Source organism: Neoarius graeffei, chromosome 11, assembly GCF_027579695.1.
Source record: "Neoarius graeffei isolate fNeoGra1 chromosome 11, fNeoGra1.pri, whole genome shotgun sequence".
In the NCBI taxonomy this organism is placed as follows: Eukaryota; Metazoa; Chordata; class Actinopteri; order Siluriformes; family Ariidae; genus Neoarius; species Neoarius graeffei.
The window spans coordinates 44,787,567-44,803,478 of record NC_083579.1 but is presented as its reverse complement, the minus strand read 5'-3'; the positions used below and the strand labels follow the sequence as shown (position 1 = coordinate 44,803,478).

Sequence of the window (15,912 nt, the reverse complement as noted above, 5' to 3'; positions counted from 1 at the left end):
AAAGGCCCTTGCCGGCCACGGGGCTCAAACCTGGACCTTCTTGCTGTGAGGCGACAGCGCTAACCACTACACCACCGTGCCGCCCCTTCATCGATCTTTTTTTTGTAGTTTTATTTTTTGTACATAAAAAAATGTACTTATTTAGATGAGTTATTGCACTTTTACTTGAATAGGTTTTCAGTACTTTTGGTACTTTTACCACCTTGGATTACCGCCAAGAAATATCATCATTAAGGTAATCAATAAAGCTTTGTTTAATTTAGTCAACTACTCTGTAATGCCAAGCCATTTTATAACTTCATTTAATTAATTTGAAGGTATTTTGTGAAATTAAAAAAAGAAATAACTCATACCATAAATGTGTTATTGCTTTTAATAATAAGCAATAAGTAATATATTACATTTTGAAAGTAACATCTCCAGCAGCGGCAGCTGCATTTTGTTCATCCATGAAAGGCCTTAAATTTGTTACAGGTTTGTTTATGGTTACTAGAGGATATTGACTTATTCCATTGGCCTCAGATGAACTCTTTCACCAAGGTTCTGTCTTTGTCAGTTATTATCGGTTTCTGTAAACATGAAAACACTAAATTCTCTAATTACACATTATTCTCAATGCATTGTGAAAAGGGAAGTGATCTGCAGGGCAGAAAATGTGTGAAAGACACTCAGTGCTGCAGCATCACTTTCAAGCTATATACAGCATTTCTATAGGCACCTGGATATACAGTGGTGCTTGAAAGTTTGTGAACCCTTTAGAATTTTCTATATTCCTGCATAAATATGACCTAAAACATCATCAGATTTTCACACAAGTCCTAAAAGTAGATAAAGAGAACCCAGTTAAACAAATGAGGCAAAAATATAATACTTGGTCATTTATTTATTGAGGAAAATGATCCAATATTGCATATCTGTGAGTGGCAAAAGTATGTGAACCTCTAGGGTTAGCAGTTCATTTTAAGGTGAAATTCGAGTCAGGTGTTTTCAATCAATGGGATGACAATCAGGTGTGAGTGGGCACCTTGTTTTATTTAAAGAACGGATCTATCAAAGTCTGATCTTCACAACACATGTTTGTGGAAGTGTATCCTGGCACGAACAAAGGAGATTTCTGAGGAGCTCAGAAAAAGCATTGTTGATGCTCATCAGGCTGGAAAAGGTTACAAAACCATCTGTAAAGAGTTTGGACTCCACCAATCCACAGTCAGACAGATTGTGTACAAATGGAGGAAATTCAAGACCACTGTTACCCTCCCCAGGAGTGGTCAACCAACAAAGATCACTCCAAGAGCAAGGCGTGTAATAGCCGGTGAGGTCACAAAGGACCCCAGGGTAACTTCTAAGCAACTGAAGGCCTCGCTCACATTGGCTAATGTTAATGTTCATGAGTCCACCATCAGGAGAACACTGAACAACAATGGTGTGCATGGCAGGGTTGCAAGGAGAAAGCCACTGCTCTCCAAAAAGAACATTGCTGCTCGTCTGCAGTTTGCTAAAGATCATGTGGACAAGCCAGAAGGCTGTTGGAAAAATGTTTTGTGGACGGATGAGACCAAAATAGAACTTTTTGGTTTAAATGAGAAGCGTTATGTTTGGAGAAAGGAAAACACTGCATTCCAGCATAAGAACCTTATCCCATCTGTGAAACATGGTGGTGGTAGTATCATGGTTTGGGCCTGTTTTGCTGCATCTGGGCCAGGACAGCTTGCCATCACTGATGGAACAATGAATTTTGAATTATACCAGTGAATTCTAAAGGAAAATGTCAGGACATCTGTCCATGAACTGAATCTCAAGAGAAGGTGGGTCATGCAGCAAGACAACGACCCTAAGCACACAAGTCGTTCTACCAAAGAATGATTAAAGAAGAATAAAGTTAATGTGTTGGAATGGCCAAGTCAAAGTCCTGACCTTTAATCCAGTCGAAATGTTGTGGAAGGACCTGAAGCGAGCAGTTCATGTGAGGAAACCCACCAACATCCCAGAGTTGAAGCTGTTCTGTATGGAGGAATGGTCTAAAATTCCTCCAAGCCGGTGTGAAGGACTGATCAACAGTTACCGCAAACGTTTAGTTGCAGTTATTGCTGCACAAGGGGGTCACACCAGATACTGAAAACAAAGGTTCACATACTTTTGCCACTCACAGATATGTAATATTGGATCATTTTCCTCAATAAATAAATGACCCAGTATAATATTTGTGTCTCATTTGTTTAACTGGGTTCTCTTTATCTACTTTTAGGACTTGTGTGAAAATCTGATGATGTTTTAGGTCATATTTATGCAGAAATATAGAAAATTCTAAAGGGTTCACAAACTTTCAAGCACCACTGTATGCTTTCTAGCAGCACAATCTGATTAAAAATAAAATCCTAAATGCAGTATTATGTAAGGTGTGGTATCAGCTACTTTGGGGTTTCTGCTATAGTTTGCTTAGATGTATGACGTCATGTGTCTGACCCAGTGTTGGTACGTTACACATGTCACATTTATATTTGCATGTATGTTTACTCTAAAGGTTGATAACAAATAGTGGGACTATCCTGTTGTAGCTTCCTGTTAAGGCAGGCCTAAAGTTTTCATCTTATTTCAGGATGCAGAGATGCAGACCTGTAATGCAAAGGTTGTGCATCATTCTTCCGAATACAAAATGTTCCTAAATTCCTTGTGCAATCCTTTGTAATATTACTTTAATCTTTGCAATGTTAAATTGCCCTCAAAACACAAAAGAATTAGGAAACAGAAAGAATTTTCATTTTGTGCATAGATGACACATGACTATGGCAAACTTCTAAAGTGTATGCAACAAATAAATGGCCAAATGCAGGCAGACAAGTTACTGTATAATGTTGGAAAAACACAGATTTATATATTTGAATTTTTGAACAGACCTAACGTTTTCAGATCTGTTTTTTTTAATTTCATAAGAAGGCAACTGTTGTACCATGTTAAAATACTGAAGTCAAACTGTTGATTTCTTTTTTTAATCTGAAACTGTCTTGTATTTAGATTGTTTGAATCTTGAAAAAAAGTTAAGTTTGTGCATGAGTGTATCTCTCAAAAAATTTGGGTTGACATTAATCATGTACCATGACATCGTCATGAACCATGGATGTGGCTTATTACACAGGTTCACAACTTTGGTTCTGGAGTACCTCCTGTCCGGCACATTTTCGTGTTCTCCCTGTTCTTACACACCCATGCCAACTCATGACAGTCCATTAAATAATTCTAATTAGTTAAATTAGTTAGGATTAGGGTGGCACGGTGGTGTAGTGGTTAGCACTGTCACCTCACAGCAAGAAGGTTCCGTGTTCGAGCCCAGTGGCTGGTGAGGGCCTTTCTGTGTGGAGTTTGCATGTTCTCCCCGTGTTTGCGTGGGTTTTCTCCGGATGCTCTGGTTTCCCCCACAGTCCAAAGACATGCAGGTTAGGCTAATTGGTGGCTCTAAATTGACCATAGGTGTGAATGTAAGTGTGAATGGTTGTTTGTCTCTATGCGTCAGCCCTGTGATGATCTGGCGACTTGTCCACGGTGTACCCTGCTTCTCGCCCATAGTCAGCTGGGATAGGCTCCAGCTTGCCCGTGACCATGCACAGGATAAGTGGTTATGGATCATGGATGGATGGATAGTTAGGATTATTGAATGCAGTTCCTAAGGAGCAGGGAAAACACTAACATTTGGAGGATTGTGAGTACTCCAGGACAAGCGGTGGGAACCTGCAACGTATTCATATGACATGCTGCCTCAGGAAATAATTTTGCTAGTCAATCCAACACAACTAGGCTTTCGTACAGGCAAACAACTGAAGAGACCAGAAATCAAGCTTGTCTTCATCCTTGGAGACAGGTCAAGCAAGGACTGTTTCTATTATGTGAAATTCAAAACCTTTAAAAGTCTCAAATATTAAACATCTAAGTGACTTATGAGATGATTTGCTAGCCAGTAGAATTCAGTTAATTGTGTATTAAAAATACAGATGATACTGTATATGTTGGTTGTTGGTGTTGCTCTTCAGAGTGTCTCCAGAATGAAACAAGCTTAAGGTTTGAAATGTTGTTTACCTTCAGGTCATAAGAAGAGTATGGTCTCCCAGGGCTGTTTTGTGGATGAACCAGCAGCCTGTCAGCAGTCCTTATATCTGTGTTAAACCCTCCACTCTCTCCTTGTCCCTGCTGCATGGGTATAGTTGGACTATAAAAGCAGGTGATGGGCCTTGGGTTGTGAGACAGCACTATGGGAAACTCCCTTCTCATCATCAGTCTTTCATTAGGGCTACCAATATCTCCACCCACATACACTGGCCTGGGTGGCACAGGGATTGGCGGTGGTGGAGGTATGGGTAGGACCGGAGGAGGAGGATGTCCCTCCAGTGAGTTAACATTAACCTCGTAAGTAGATTTAGCTCTAGGCAAGATGCCATTGGGTTCCAGGGTAATGCTCTTCTTCATACCCATAAATGGGGTCCCGCTCTCACTGTGGATGTTTCGTAGCTGGTCTCTCCAGTGGTTCTGGGAATCTGGGTCAAGATCAGTGCGCTCCAGGTCCTCATACTGGTAGCCATCACCCTCCATCACCTCGCCAAGGCGGCCCAAAGATTGGGCTCTCTTGCGTGTTGAAGGGCTGCTCTTGCGCAGCGAGTTGGAGCTGGTCACTGACAGACGGCTCATATCCGACAGCATGGCTGAGATGTAGTCTCCATGGCCGACAAAGGTCCCACGCACAATCGTCTGAGGAAAAGAGAGGGACAGCGAGACATTATGATTAATGCAAGTGGAGTAGTGAGAATTCAACTGGGGCTTATGCTTCCTTAAAGCAAGGTTATTTTGGGACACAGTGTATAAGATCTACCTTCTTGGTTCCGAGTAATTTAAGAAAATCTTGTTCGAATGTTTCCTTTTGGCAAAAATGCATGAGGATTAGGAAAATTGAGTTTAAAAATAATATAAGGACTGTACACTATTTCTCTTGCACCTTATTGGTCTTGCTCAGGCATTTTTCTCTCAAAGCTGATGCCGACCTCGATTTCAGAGCCAGCTGGCAGGGGTTTTGGCCGCAAAGAACATTTTATGTCAGCTGCCATGTGCTTCAGTCACTATGTCCTTGACGGGAGATAGAAATATACCCTAAAGTAGCCATGACTCATAGCATCAGTGCAGCTCAGGAATACACAGACTTGGTTAACCTGTCAGAAAAAAGCCCAGTGGCCTGTTATTCAAACTTGAAGTGAATTAAGCTAGGGTAGAGGGAAGAGAAACCAAAAAGTAGTATAAACTGTGTACTCATCCAGTGTTTTAAGGTGAGAGCAATACTTTGAAGCCCAACATGACCTATAGAAGGTGTGATATAATTTTCCATATCTAATCCAAAACCTTAGTGCAGGCCATAACATTTAATACCACAGATGTGGACAGGGGATAAATGCTATTTCATGTCTGTCATGTCATGTCTTGTTGTGTACAGTGTTACTGAAAAGGCATCATTACACTATGGCCAAGGGGAAATCTGCCATGGTCATGTTCTAGTGCTCTGTAGAGTTCTCTTTGCTTGGAACTGCAGTTTTTATCCCTGACTCTGATCCTAGTGCTACACAGCATGGACCATTATTAATTGCTAACATGGAGAAATAAATCTTTGGTGCAATCCAAGGATTCTTGCGATTGAGTCAGTGTATATATAGCAGGACTGTAAGTGCAAACCCAGATAAGGAGGCAAAATGATTTTATGCTGTTCAGTACTCAGCTATAACTTGATTCAAGAACCTTCCATAGGGAAAGAAACACTGCCATAGCTTTGAAGAACACGACTAGCATGATGCTAAAATTTGCTTTAGTACATGGGTTAAAAGTATATGCCAAATCTAAATTTAGAGATGATTTTCTTTTCTTTCAGTTCTAGTTGAATTCCTTGTTTTCATCATGATACCTGCCTTCTTTGGTTTTAATTCCACCGGTGTTATTCTGGAGGGGTCCACCATGGGTTTGGGTCTTCGCAGGTTCTCTATAAGACTCTGCCATTGTGTTGGTAGGCCCACAAAGATCCCAAGCTTTGCATCATAAGAGGTATGGACTCTGTGTTCGAAGTTCTTTGGTGCAGAAATTTCTGGCCTCTTCTTCTTCTTTTTGCGGAACATTGTTGGGATCTAGACTGCCAACCTGTGTACAAAATGAGACAAACTACATAATCTATAGAACCTTTTCACACTGACATTTTTTAGATATGATATTTTCTACAAGATTGTACCACTCCTAGGTCATTCTCCGAACATACCATAAGTGTAGCCAAGGGATTTTACTTCCTTCATGAATTAATCCGACTCTTGTTTCAAATATCAAATCAAGTCAAGTTGGATTTTATTGTCATTCCTTTATACAGTTTGTATACATTTGAATGAAATGTCATTTATCCAGCACCATACTGCAACACATAACAAAGATTGCAAGCTAAGTAAGTTTTCAGCCATTGTCTACCCAAATATGGACAGCGACTGTAACATTAATTCCTTATTGACATCATACAACACTTACATGATGAATGGTTTGTGCTTAGTTAAATGCTACTGTAATGTATGTCAGACTGCATTGCAGACCAAACAACAGAAAGTTGAAATGTGATGTTTGCCAACAACTTTATGGACATTATGACATATGTTTGCTAATTTTGGTGTAGGCATTCAGAAATTAGCAGCTGGAGACTGCAATGTTATACACCAATCAGCCATAACATTGAAACTACTGACAGGTGAAGTGAATAACATTCCCAGTAGCAGTCATCTAGCCATCAAAATTTGGCCCTTGTCAAAGTCTCTCAGATCCTTATGCTTGTCCATTTTTCCTGCTTCCAACACATCAACTTCAAGAACTGACTGTTCACTTGCTGCCTAATATAGCCCACCCTTTGACAGGTGCCATTGCAAGGGCGATTTCTCAAAGACAACAAGGGAAGCCGAGCTTCCCCTAAAATTCTCTCCCCAAACTGCGGCATCTACGACGTTGAATCCTCATTAAAACAATAACTTGCATAACATAATATATGCCCAATATTGTATTTATGTTCATAACTATCCTGTAACTTATTTGAATGATGTCTGACGAACTTGCAGTTCGCTACGAGAATCACCTTTGCTGCCAGGCTGTAACCTTTCTTGTTTCAATGGGCTCTATGGACTGGCAGCAGTGTTGCCAGATTGGGCGGTTTTAAGTGCATTTTGGTGGGTTTTGAATATATTTTGGGATGGAAAACGTCAGCAGTATCTGGCAACACTGACTGGCAGCCGGGTATCCGTTGCAGTCTACGAGACGGCTCTGAACAGCCAATTTTGGCTAGTTGTTATTGGTTAAAATCAACAAAATCGTCACTTCCAGGGAAGCCGGGCTTCTCTGGGACTAAACGAGACAGTGGGAGGGACAAGAAGCCAGGCTGATAAAGGATTATTGGAGGTAGTGTTTGAAAGACATGAGGAGGGCGGTACTTTGGCGAGGAACACCAAAGTATGATCAGTCAGTCCCTAGCGGATGTCGAGAAAGTGTAGTCGTGTGCCAAAGTGCTGTCCGAATTTCTTTTCATATAAACGGTTCTTCTCATTGATGTCTCTGTACATTACTCTGTAAATAAATGTAAATATTACTTGTTGTGCTCCGTTAACTTTCATCCATTCTATCAGTTTGATCATTTGTGAATTCACTCGTTTATTTCATTTGTAGTTCAATCTGGTTGTAGGCTAGCTTGAGCCTTATTGGGATCTGCAGTGCTAGCTGCTAACAGAAATTGGTAAAGTCTCTGGAAAGCACAACCAGCTGGTATGACAGGGTCACAGACCATTTTCTGGAAAAGGAGCGGAGGGCAGAATTTGTGTATAAATAGTGTTCATGTTCATGAATCTGAAGTGTGTATATTGTTCAGTAATGTAAAGAGAATGGTGGGCTCTGTGTTATAGGTTATACCTGGGTATAATATTCAAGGTTCTGTGTGTTGCATAGCCTACCTGGTTATGAATTTCCAGACTGTGTTGCAGAAGATGTTCAAGGATGTGTTGCACAGCTGGGTGTTATGTTAAAGACTCTGTGTTGCATATCAGGGTATGATGTTCAAGGCTCTTCGTTGAATAGCCAGTGGTTTTTGAATGTTTGATATTTTTGATTAAGGATATGAGGCACTAGCCTGGCAAGCCAGACTATAACATGAAATGTACAAGCAAAAATACTTTCTGCCACTAGGTAGGGTTGTCTAGTTCACTGTGCTAATGGGGCACACTTTTCTATGCTTTGATATCCGGCCTACAGGTTTTATGATGAATGTGTAAAATGGGCTTCCCCTGTTTTAAAAACCAGCAGCCGCCACTGTGCCATTGTAATGAGACAATCAATGTTATTCTATCCACATTCACTGGATATGAGCAATCGCACACTCTGATTGGCTACTCTACTACTAGGCTATCAGCTTGTATACCGTGAGTAGAGAAAAACAAAATGGCGGAGGATGTTGCTGAACCAACTGAGGATGAAATAAAAACTCTCCTTGAACACAACCCCCCCAAAATTATTATCAAGTATTTAAAAGAAACATCCATCCATTACTGCTTATCCTATCCAGGGTCATGGGCAAGCTGGAGCCTATCCCAGCTGACTATGGGCGAGAGGCGGGGTACACCCTGGACAAGTCGCCAGGTCATCGCAGGGCTGACACACAGAGACAAACAACCATTCACACTCACATTCACACCTACGGCCAATTTAGAGTCACCAATTAGCCTAACCTGCATGTCTTTGGACTGTGGGGGAAACCGGAGCACCCAGAGGAAACCCACGCAGACACGGGGAGAACATGCAAACTCCGCACAGAAAGGCCCTTGCCAGCCACTGGGCTCGAACCCAGGACCTTCTTGCTGTGAGGCGACAGTGCTAACCACTACACCACCGTGCCACCTTTAAAAGAAACAGAAATTGCTAAAAGAATAATATAGTCGTCCCCCCCATCGCCTGTTCCACACTCCAGCCCAGTTGGTGGCAGTAATGCACCTTTAAGTTGGTTTGCCAACTGCTAAAAAAAACAAAGAAGAAGAAAAAAGAAAACCCAAAAAATACAAAAAGCAACAAAATAGCGAATAAAAGTATGTGATGGTAAGAACATATTTTTTTATTTTTCAAGAATTATTATAGCATTTTTCACAAATTGCTACTGTCGTTTCACCAGTTTGTTTACATTCTAAGCAAAAATGATTTTGTCTGATATTTTGTATAAAGTTTTTAATTTATCAGATTTGCAAAAAATTAAAATGCTTTGTTTCTCAAAATCCAGTGAATGTGGATAGAATAAAACAGTTACTACACTCAGTCTCATCATACATGACTTATAGTTCACGTATGGCTCGCTTTTGTGGAATAACTGTTAATTATTCACTTCACCTGTCAGTGCTCATAATGTTATGGCTGATATGTGTATAACATAGAATGTATATACACCTTAAATCTTTTTAAAAGGTTCATTATATTCATGTTTCCAAATGAAAGCTACATATTAAGAGTACAAAAGATAAAGATATTACCCCAGATACAATGGATGGTACTGTTTAGAAGCCTTGTTCTCTAAAATGTGTTGAAAATGCAGTTTGTTTACAATGTAGTGTTAAAATATTTCTGTGTTCTAGAAATAGTAAGGCAACTTGTTCCTATTCTGTTCTTGAATTTTAGAACGTGTTTCTAAGTGGAGCTTTTTTGCAGATTTCCAGATCACCGTGTTGCCCTTTTAGATTGCACTGTCATTTAAGTAGGCTATGATTTAGGGCCTTGTGAAATTTGAAATTTAACCAGCGTACTGTAGTTCACCAAGAAGCAATTCACTGTGAAAAATGGATGCCATGTCTCCTGTCTCTAAATAGGTTCAAGCCCTCAGTGCTGCAATTCTACTTCCTTGAAAATGCAATGCATCTGAATATACCGGAAACTTATATATACATATATACACACTCTCTGGATGTAAATTTATTTACCCATTTTCTTCCATGTCTGAGATGGCCACTATTAGTTGGATGTGAAATCTACAATGTGAAATGAAGGATAGCTGCTTGATTAAGGTTTTCTCATTGCACCCACCCTTTCAATGATGACTGGTCATGACGTAAGAAGCACTCTCAGAAAATAAAGTTCATTATTGTACCTTTAGGGGTACAATGACTTGTCACTGGAGCAGTACCCTCTAAGGTACTTATTTATACCCTCTATGTACTGCTTGGGAACATGTATGTATCTTCTTGGCCCTAAAATGGTACACATAGTTACCTTGAGGTCCAATAATGAGCCCTAGGGGGTGCATTAGTGTAGACTGTACCTTCGGGGACAGAAATGGACTCCTACTGTACACCTATTTCTGACAGTGTGGGAGGTCTAAAAATCTATTTTCTATCAATAGCTGGACAACATGCTTAGTTTATCTACTTTTCACCTCTAAAGGTTTTTTTGGGGGGGGAGGATGATAGAGTTAATCATCCACCTTTTTCATTACACCTGTGGCCATATTTCACATGCACTTTCTCCATCAGTGTTGATTATAAGTAATGTACATGTCAACAAAGCAGGTTGAAAAACGAGCCCAAATGGACCAGGATCATCCAGGACCAAACCTAGGGAGCGTTCACACTGTGTTCACACAAGTGTCACTACATGAATCTACATTCTGGGCTAGAAAGAAATCAGACCGAGCCTTGCTTCTTTATACCATTCTGTGTATTTTTCTTACAACCGTTGGTGGTGCTGCCTTAAACCATTTGGTAACTACATAAAATCTAATGTGAATGCTAAATATGAAACCTTATATTAATGTAATTTTTATCTTTGAAAGACTGCAAGTCCATTAATACCAGGCTCCCGTGACAGACATAGACACACAGTACACAAAGAGCCGTCCTGCCTCAGGGTTAAGAATGCATTAGGAGGATTTCTTTCTTTCTTTCTTTCTTTCTTTCTTTCTTTCTTTCTTTCTTTCTTTCTGTATTTATTTATTTATTTATTTCTATCACTTTGTGTAAACTTGACCTTTAGCTGTATGTTTTTGACTTGGTGCTCTTTTAATGTAGAAAGGGATACCTTAACTTTAAACTCTCCAAATTTGTAACATCTCTGCATTTAAAGTATTCAGTATTTTGTCTTGAAAAGAGACTCTACCCCCGGTATTTGACTGAGCTGCAAGCTGTAACATGATTGAGCAAATCTTTAATTTAAAAGAGCACATTTGGCAGAACATTTTGGCTTACATGCCCAGAAAAAGCTGTAGTACTGAAAATCAAAGTCAACTACATGACTAACTGATGATTCGTGTTATGTCTAAATTGTGCAGGCAGATAGTAATAGTCAGGAATATATAAACATAGTCAGAGGTGAACAGTAACAAAGTACATTTACTTGAGTACTGTACTTAAGTACACTTTTTGAGTATCTGTGCTTTACTTAAGGTTGGTGGGGGTTTTTTTTGGAAACTTATTTTAACGTCACTACATTTGAAAGACAAATATCATACTTTTCACTCCACTACATTTCTATCAAGGTCCTCATTACTCATGACTATGAAGCAGCTTTGAAAGTGGATGGTTTTGCTTTTCTTTTCTAAAACGTGATCGGTTTTTTCACAGGTGACACTGAGACAGCCGATCAATAATCACTAGGGTCACGTCACGTCCATAGACTGTATGCATAGTTTTCACTGACGTCACGGCATTCCGGGGAAAGCCCTCCAGCCGCCATCTTGTGGGTCAAACAAAACGGACCATCGCCATTACCGGCTACGTTATCTCGGACGAATTTATGAAGTTATATAGTCAGTTTTCTAAAATAAAGATCAATGTCGGCAAAATCAAGCAAACAGAAGTATATAGATACATTAGACGACATCTCACGACAACGGTATGCAGCCAAACTGGCCTTGATTGGGGGAATTGACCCCTACAAAGTGGACAAAGATGCATTTTCAAGTGACTATGCAGGGCTGCCAAAGCCTGAAACTGCCAAAGCCTGCTCCAAAGCCTGAAACTGACTTCATCAAACTTTAAAGGCTGTCTGATATATACAACTTTATATATTCTAGCATTAAATAGACTGTTGAATGTTATGCAACAGGGATGCAAACAGCGCGCCTTTTGGCGGATGCCGCCTTTTTCACGGCTGAATCGCGCAGTTCCGATTTTTTTTAGGGGGGGCGTTGGAGTGTCTGATTATAATTTCAAAGTAAATTCTGTATTAAAATTACTAAATAAGCAAATCCGTTACAGTCCATGAAACATAGGAAGTATAAGGATGAGAAAAAAAACAGTTTAAATCGGAAAGCTGCGCACATTTGCGCAGCTTCGCGCAAATGTGCGCAGCTTTCCGATTTAAACTGTTTTTTTCTCATCCTTATACTTCCTGTTTCATGGACTGTAACGGATTTGCTTATTTAGTAATTTTAATACAGAATTTACTTTGAAATTATAATCAGATACTCCAACGCCCCCCTTAAAAAAAAATCGGAACTGCGCGATTCAGCCGTGAAAAACGCGGCATCCGCCAAAAGGCGCGCTGTTTGCATCCCTGGTTGATTAAACACAAATCAAATCATACAGAATAGACCTAAAATGTTTTTCAAAAATGACCCTTGCGTGAGTGAAGTGACAAGTGTCAAATAGAAACGTGACAAATGAGCGATATTAAGTGTACATTACAATGTAAACGTACACTCAGCGGTTCCAGTTAGGCATTCCCAGAGATTGTTTACATGATGTTTTGGTTTCCTAAAACAAACTTAAACACAATTGATTGTTTATTTAAACAACTTACCACTTATAAAATGATCGGAGCAGACTTTGCTGTGTTTGGAAGGCTGATAATCCTTGCGGTTGATTCTCGCAAGCCATAGATTTCTACTTTGTATGCTGAGTTTCTTTGTTTGCTCGCCTTCATGCTCCCGTACAGTAGGAATTCCATAAAAGCTCCGCTTGACGTCATCATCTGACCTATTACGACATCCGTGAATACAACAGGTGTGCACCATTGCTAGCTTTAAATAGCTTGCTTGGGTTCTTTTGAAGACTTTGTACTCACGTGTTACAGTGTGTGCTCAGTGACCCATACGGTAAGCTTGACCCACAAGATGGCCACCACTAGGGAATCCCCGACTCTGTGACATCATGTGCAAACTATGTATAAAATCAAGCTCAATGATTTCTCAGCAGCATTATTGAACATGATCAGTTGATGGCAGAATGGAAGGAGGCAGTTCTTCTGGGGAATGCATGCACTCATGGCTTTACCTAGAACCCATATTTCTGTTTTCTGCAAGGATTAAAGATTTGTTTAATTTTAAATGTTTGCTTTGTTTACCTAAAACAAACCATATCACGGCCTACAAAAACTTGCCGTCGAACCTGTGGGAACATATTCAGGTATATAAATGTTTTATTACAAGAGAAAGCTTGCAGTGAAGAGGTCTTGTGCTTTTACAGCTAGCGATAACGTTGCAATAGCTATGCAGTCTGGTTAGTCACATGACTTTCTATGGATTTGCCCGCCAAGTTGCCATAGCCTTGTCTATGGCTAATGTTAACACATAGCTAGTTAACTTGGACACTGTTAGTTAGCATGTAAAAATGGAGTTATGCTATGAATAACATTAACTTCTCTGATGTCCTTTCAGAAATATGTTTTAGCATAATCTTGCCAAATAAACAAAGTGTAGAAATCTTTATTTTCTTGTAACATAACCTACCCAATATGATTTCAAGTTTGAAAAGAGTTTGCTAGCATGTCAGGTGGTGCTTCACTGACTAGCGAGCTTAATGTTAAACCACCATGATGGCACAACAGGCTTTCATTTTGTGAATTCACAAAATAATCCAGTAGGTTGCTTCAGAGGCATGAGTTATTATAAGCATTGTGGCAATAATACAACAATGTGTTGACAGAAAATGTACTTTTAATACTTAAGTATGTTTAAAAGCAAGTACTTTAAGTAAAAATTTTGACTGGACAACTTTCACTTGTATCGGAGTAACATTTGACCAGTGGGATCTGTACTTTGACTTAAATAATGAAGTTGGGTACTTTGTCCACCTCTGAACATAGTCAGCATTAATAACCCTAAAAGTTAATGATCTGGATGAGTAAGTGGATAAAGATGGTTATTCTTGTTGTCACTGAAGGGGGAAAAAATGCTGCATAGCTGAAAATGGAAGCTGCCTTTACATCCTGGAATAAGGTTTTGCTAAATGAACCATAATTCTTACCATCATGAGATGATAAAACACAGTTTCAAGTTAGATATCACACACACACACACACACACACACACACACACACACACACACACACACACACACAGAGTCAGAGACAAACATGCTAAGCATTGCATAATCATATCACTTGGTTTTCTCTGTGTGTGCACACGATATGGCATGGACGGAAAAAATTATTTCATCTGAGAGGGACACTACGGTATGAGGTTATTCACATAGGGAAGGAAGGGGCTGAGTGAGTGCGAGAGTGATAGTAAACTCAGTCATGCTTTTTCCACCTCTCTAACTCATGAAAGAGCTTTTTCTTGCCATGGAAAATATTTTTTGGAAAGAGTATTTATTTCAAGCTCTCCAAATTTAGAACATGTTAAGATATTTTGAGGCCTATCTTATGGACTGAAGATGAAATTTCACTGTCCTAGCTGTATGAACAGTACACAAACATGTAATCCTTAAGAGAGTGGCAAATATTTGGTCATTTCAGAATAAAGCTATAATATAATGGACCATATTACACTTTTCAGCTATTCAACTTGATCCGAGGAAACTCGTCTATCACATCCATTGTGCCTTAAACATTGCATCCTCCAAATGATCTGTACTGCTCACAGATTACATTTCTTATAACCTAACAACAATATGACACAATGATGAATATTTTATGTACAACATGCTGTCAGACCAGATATTTATACTTCCTTTGTTTTACCTTACAAACAGATCAATGTGTATTGACTGGAGGATGAAATCTAAGCTAGTTTTCTCTCTGGCTGTAAGTGATAACAGCCTCTAAATGAAATGACCACAAACAGGATCTGTGTTCTTCCAAAGCACCATGGTGTCACTGTTACCGCGATTGATTTTTTGAAGCATGACCAGCTCATGCTTTGGGGGCCTCATTCACTGCCTCCATGCAGGGTGAGCGTAAAATTGGCTGCTTCGCAATTTACAACATGTAGCCCTTTTAACAATTTCACAGTGGGTGTTCTCTAAGTTAAGACATGATAGCATCAATGGGTGTGTGTTCAGCAAAAACGTGACATATTTAGGTCAAATCTAAGTTTAAATACTCTCAGAGTGCTGTGAGAATTTCAAAAATGATTTTTCGGATTCTCACAGCAAGAAGGTCCGGGTTCGAGCCCCGTGGCCGGCGAGGGCCTTTCTGTGCGGAGTTTGCATGTTCTCCCTGTGTCCGCGTGGGTTTCCTCCGGGTGCTCCGGTTTCCCCCACAGTCCAAAGACATGCAGGTTAGGTTAACTGGTGACTCTAAATTGACCGTAGGTGTGAATGTGAGTGTGAATGGTTGTCTGTGTCTGTGTGTCAGCCCTGTGATGACCTGGCGACTTGTCCAGGGTGTACCCCGCCTTTTGCCCATAGTCAGCTGGGATAGGCTCCAGCTTGCCTGCGACCCTGTAGAACAGGATAAAGCGGCTAGAGATAATGAGATGAGATGAGATTTCTCGGATTACTCAGCCACCAACTAGCACACGAAGCTCTTTTAAGTATTGTACTCACAAATACTGAGGTTTGTGTTGGGGAGGTCTTCCTAATAACTAACCAAACAATTTAGTGTTATAATCTGATTGTGAGGAGTGCATACATGCCCTCAGGAATGAAAGAAATGTCGATGAGCTGATGCACTTTTATTTAC

General features: G+C 40.0%; 1 protein-coding gene across 1 annotated transcript in view; it reads right to left on the bottom strand.

The window, feature by feature from the left end:
• Positions 1-15,912, bottom strand: part of LOC132893852 (serine/threonine-protein kinase PAK 6) — a 61,203-nt gene that overhangs the window by 15,225 nt on the left and 30,066 nt on the right. Inside the window, exons 2-3 of the mRNA XM_060933009.1 lie at positions 5,934-6,159; positions 4,069-4,734 (exon numbers count right to left, since the gene is read on the bottom strand). Of these exons, the coding sequence (XP_060788992.1) occupies positions 4,069-4,734; positions 5,934-6,137 (870 nt within the window). The 5' untranslated portion in view covers positions 6,138-6,159. The remainder of the gene's footprint in view (positions 1-4,068; positions 4,735-5,933; positions 6,160-15,912) is intronic.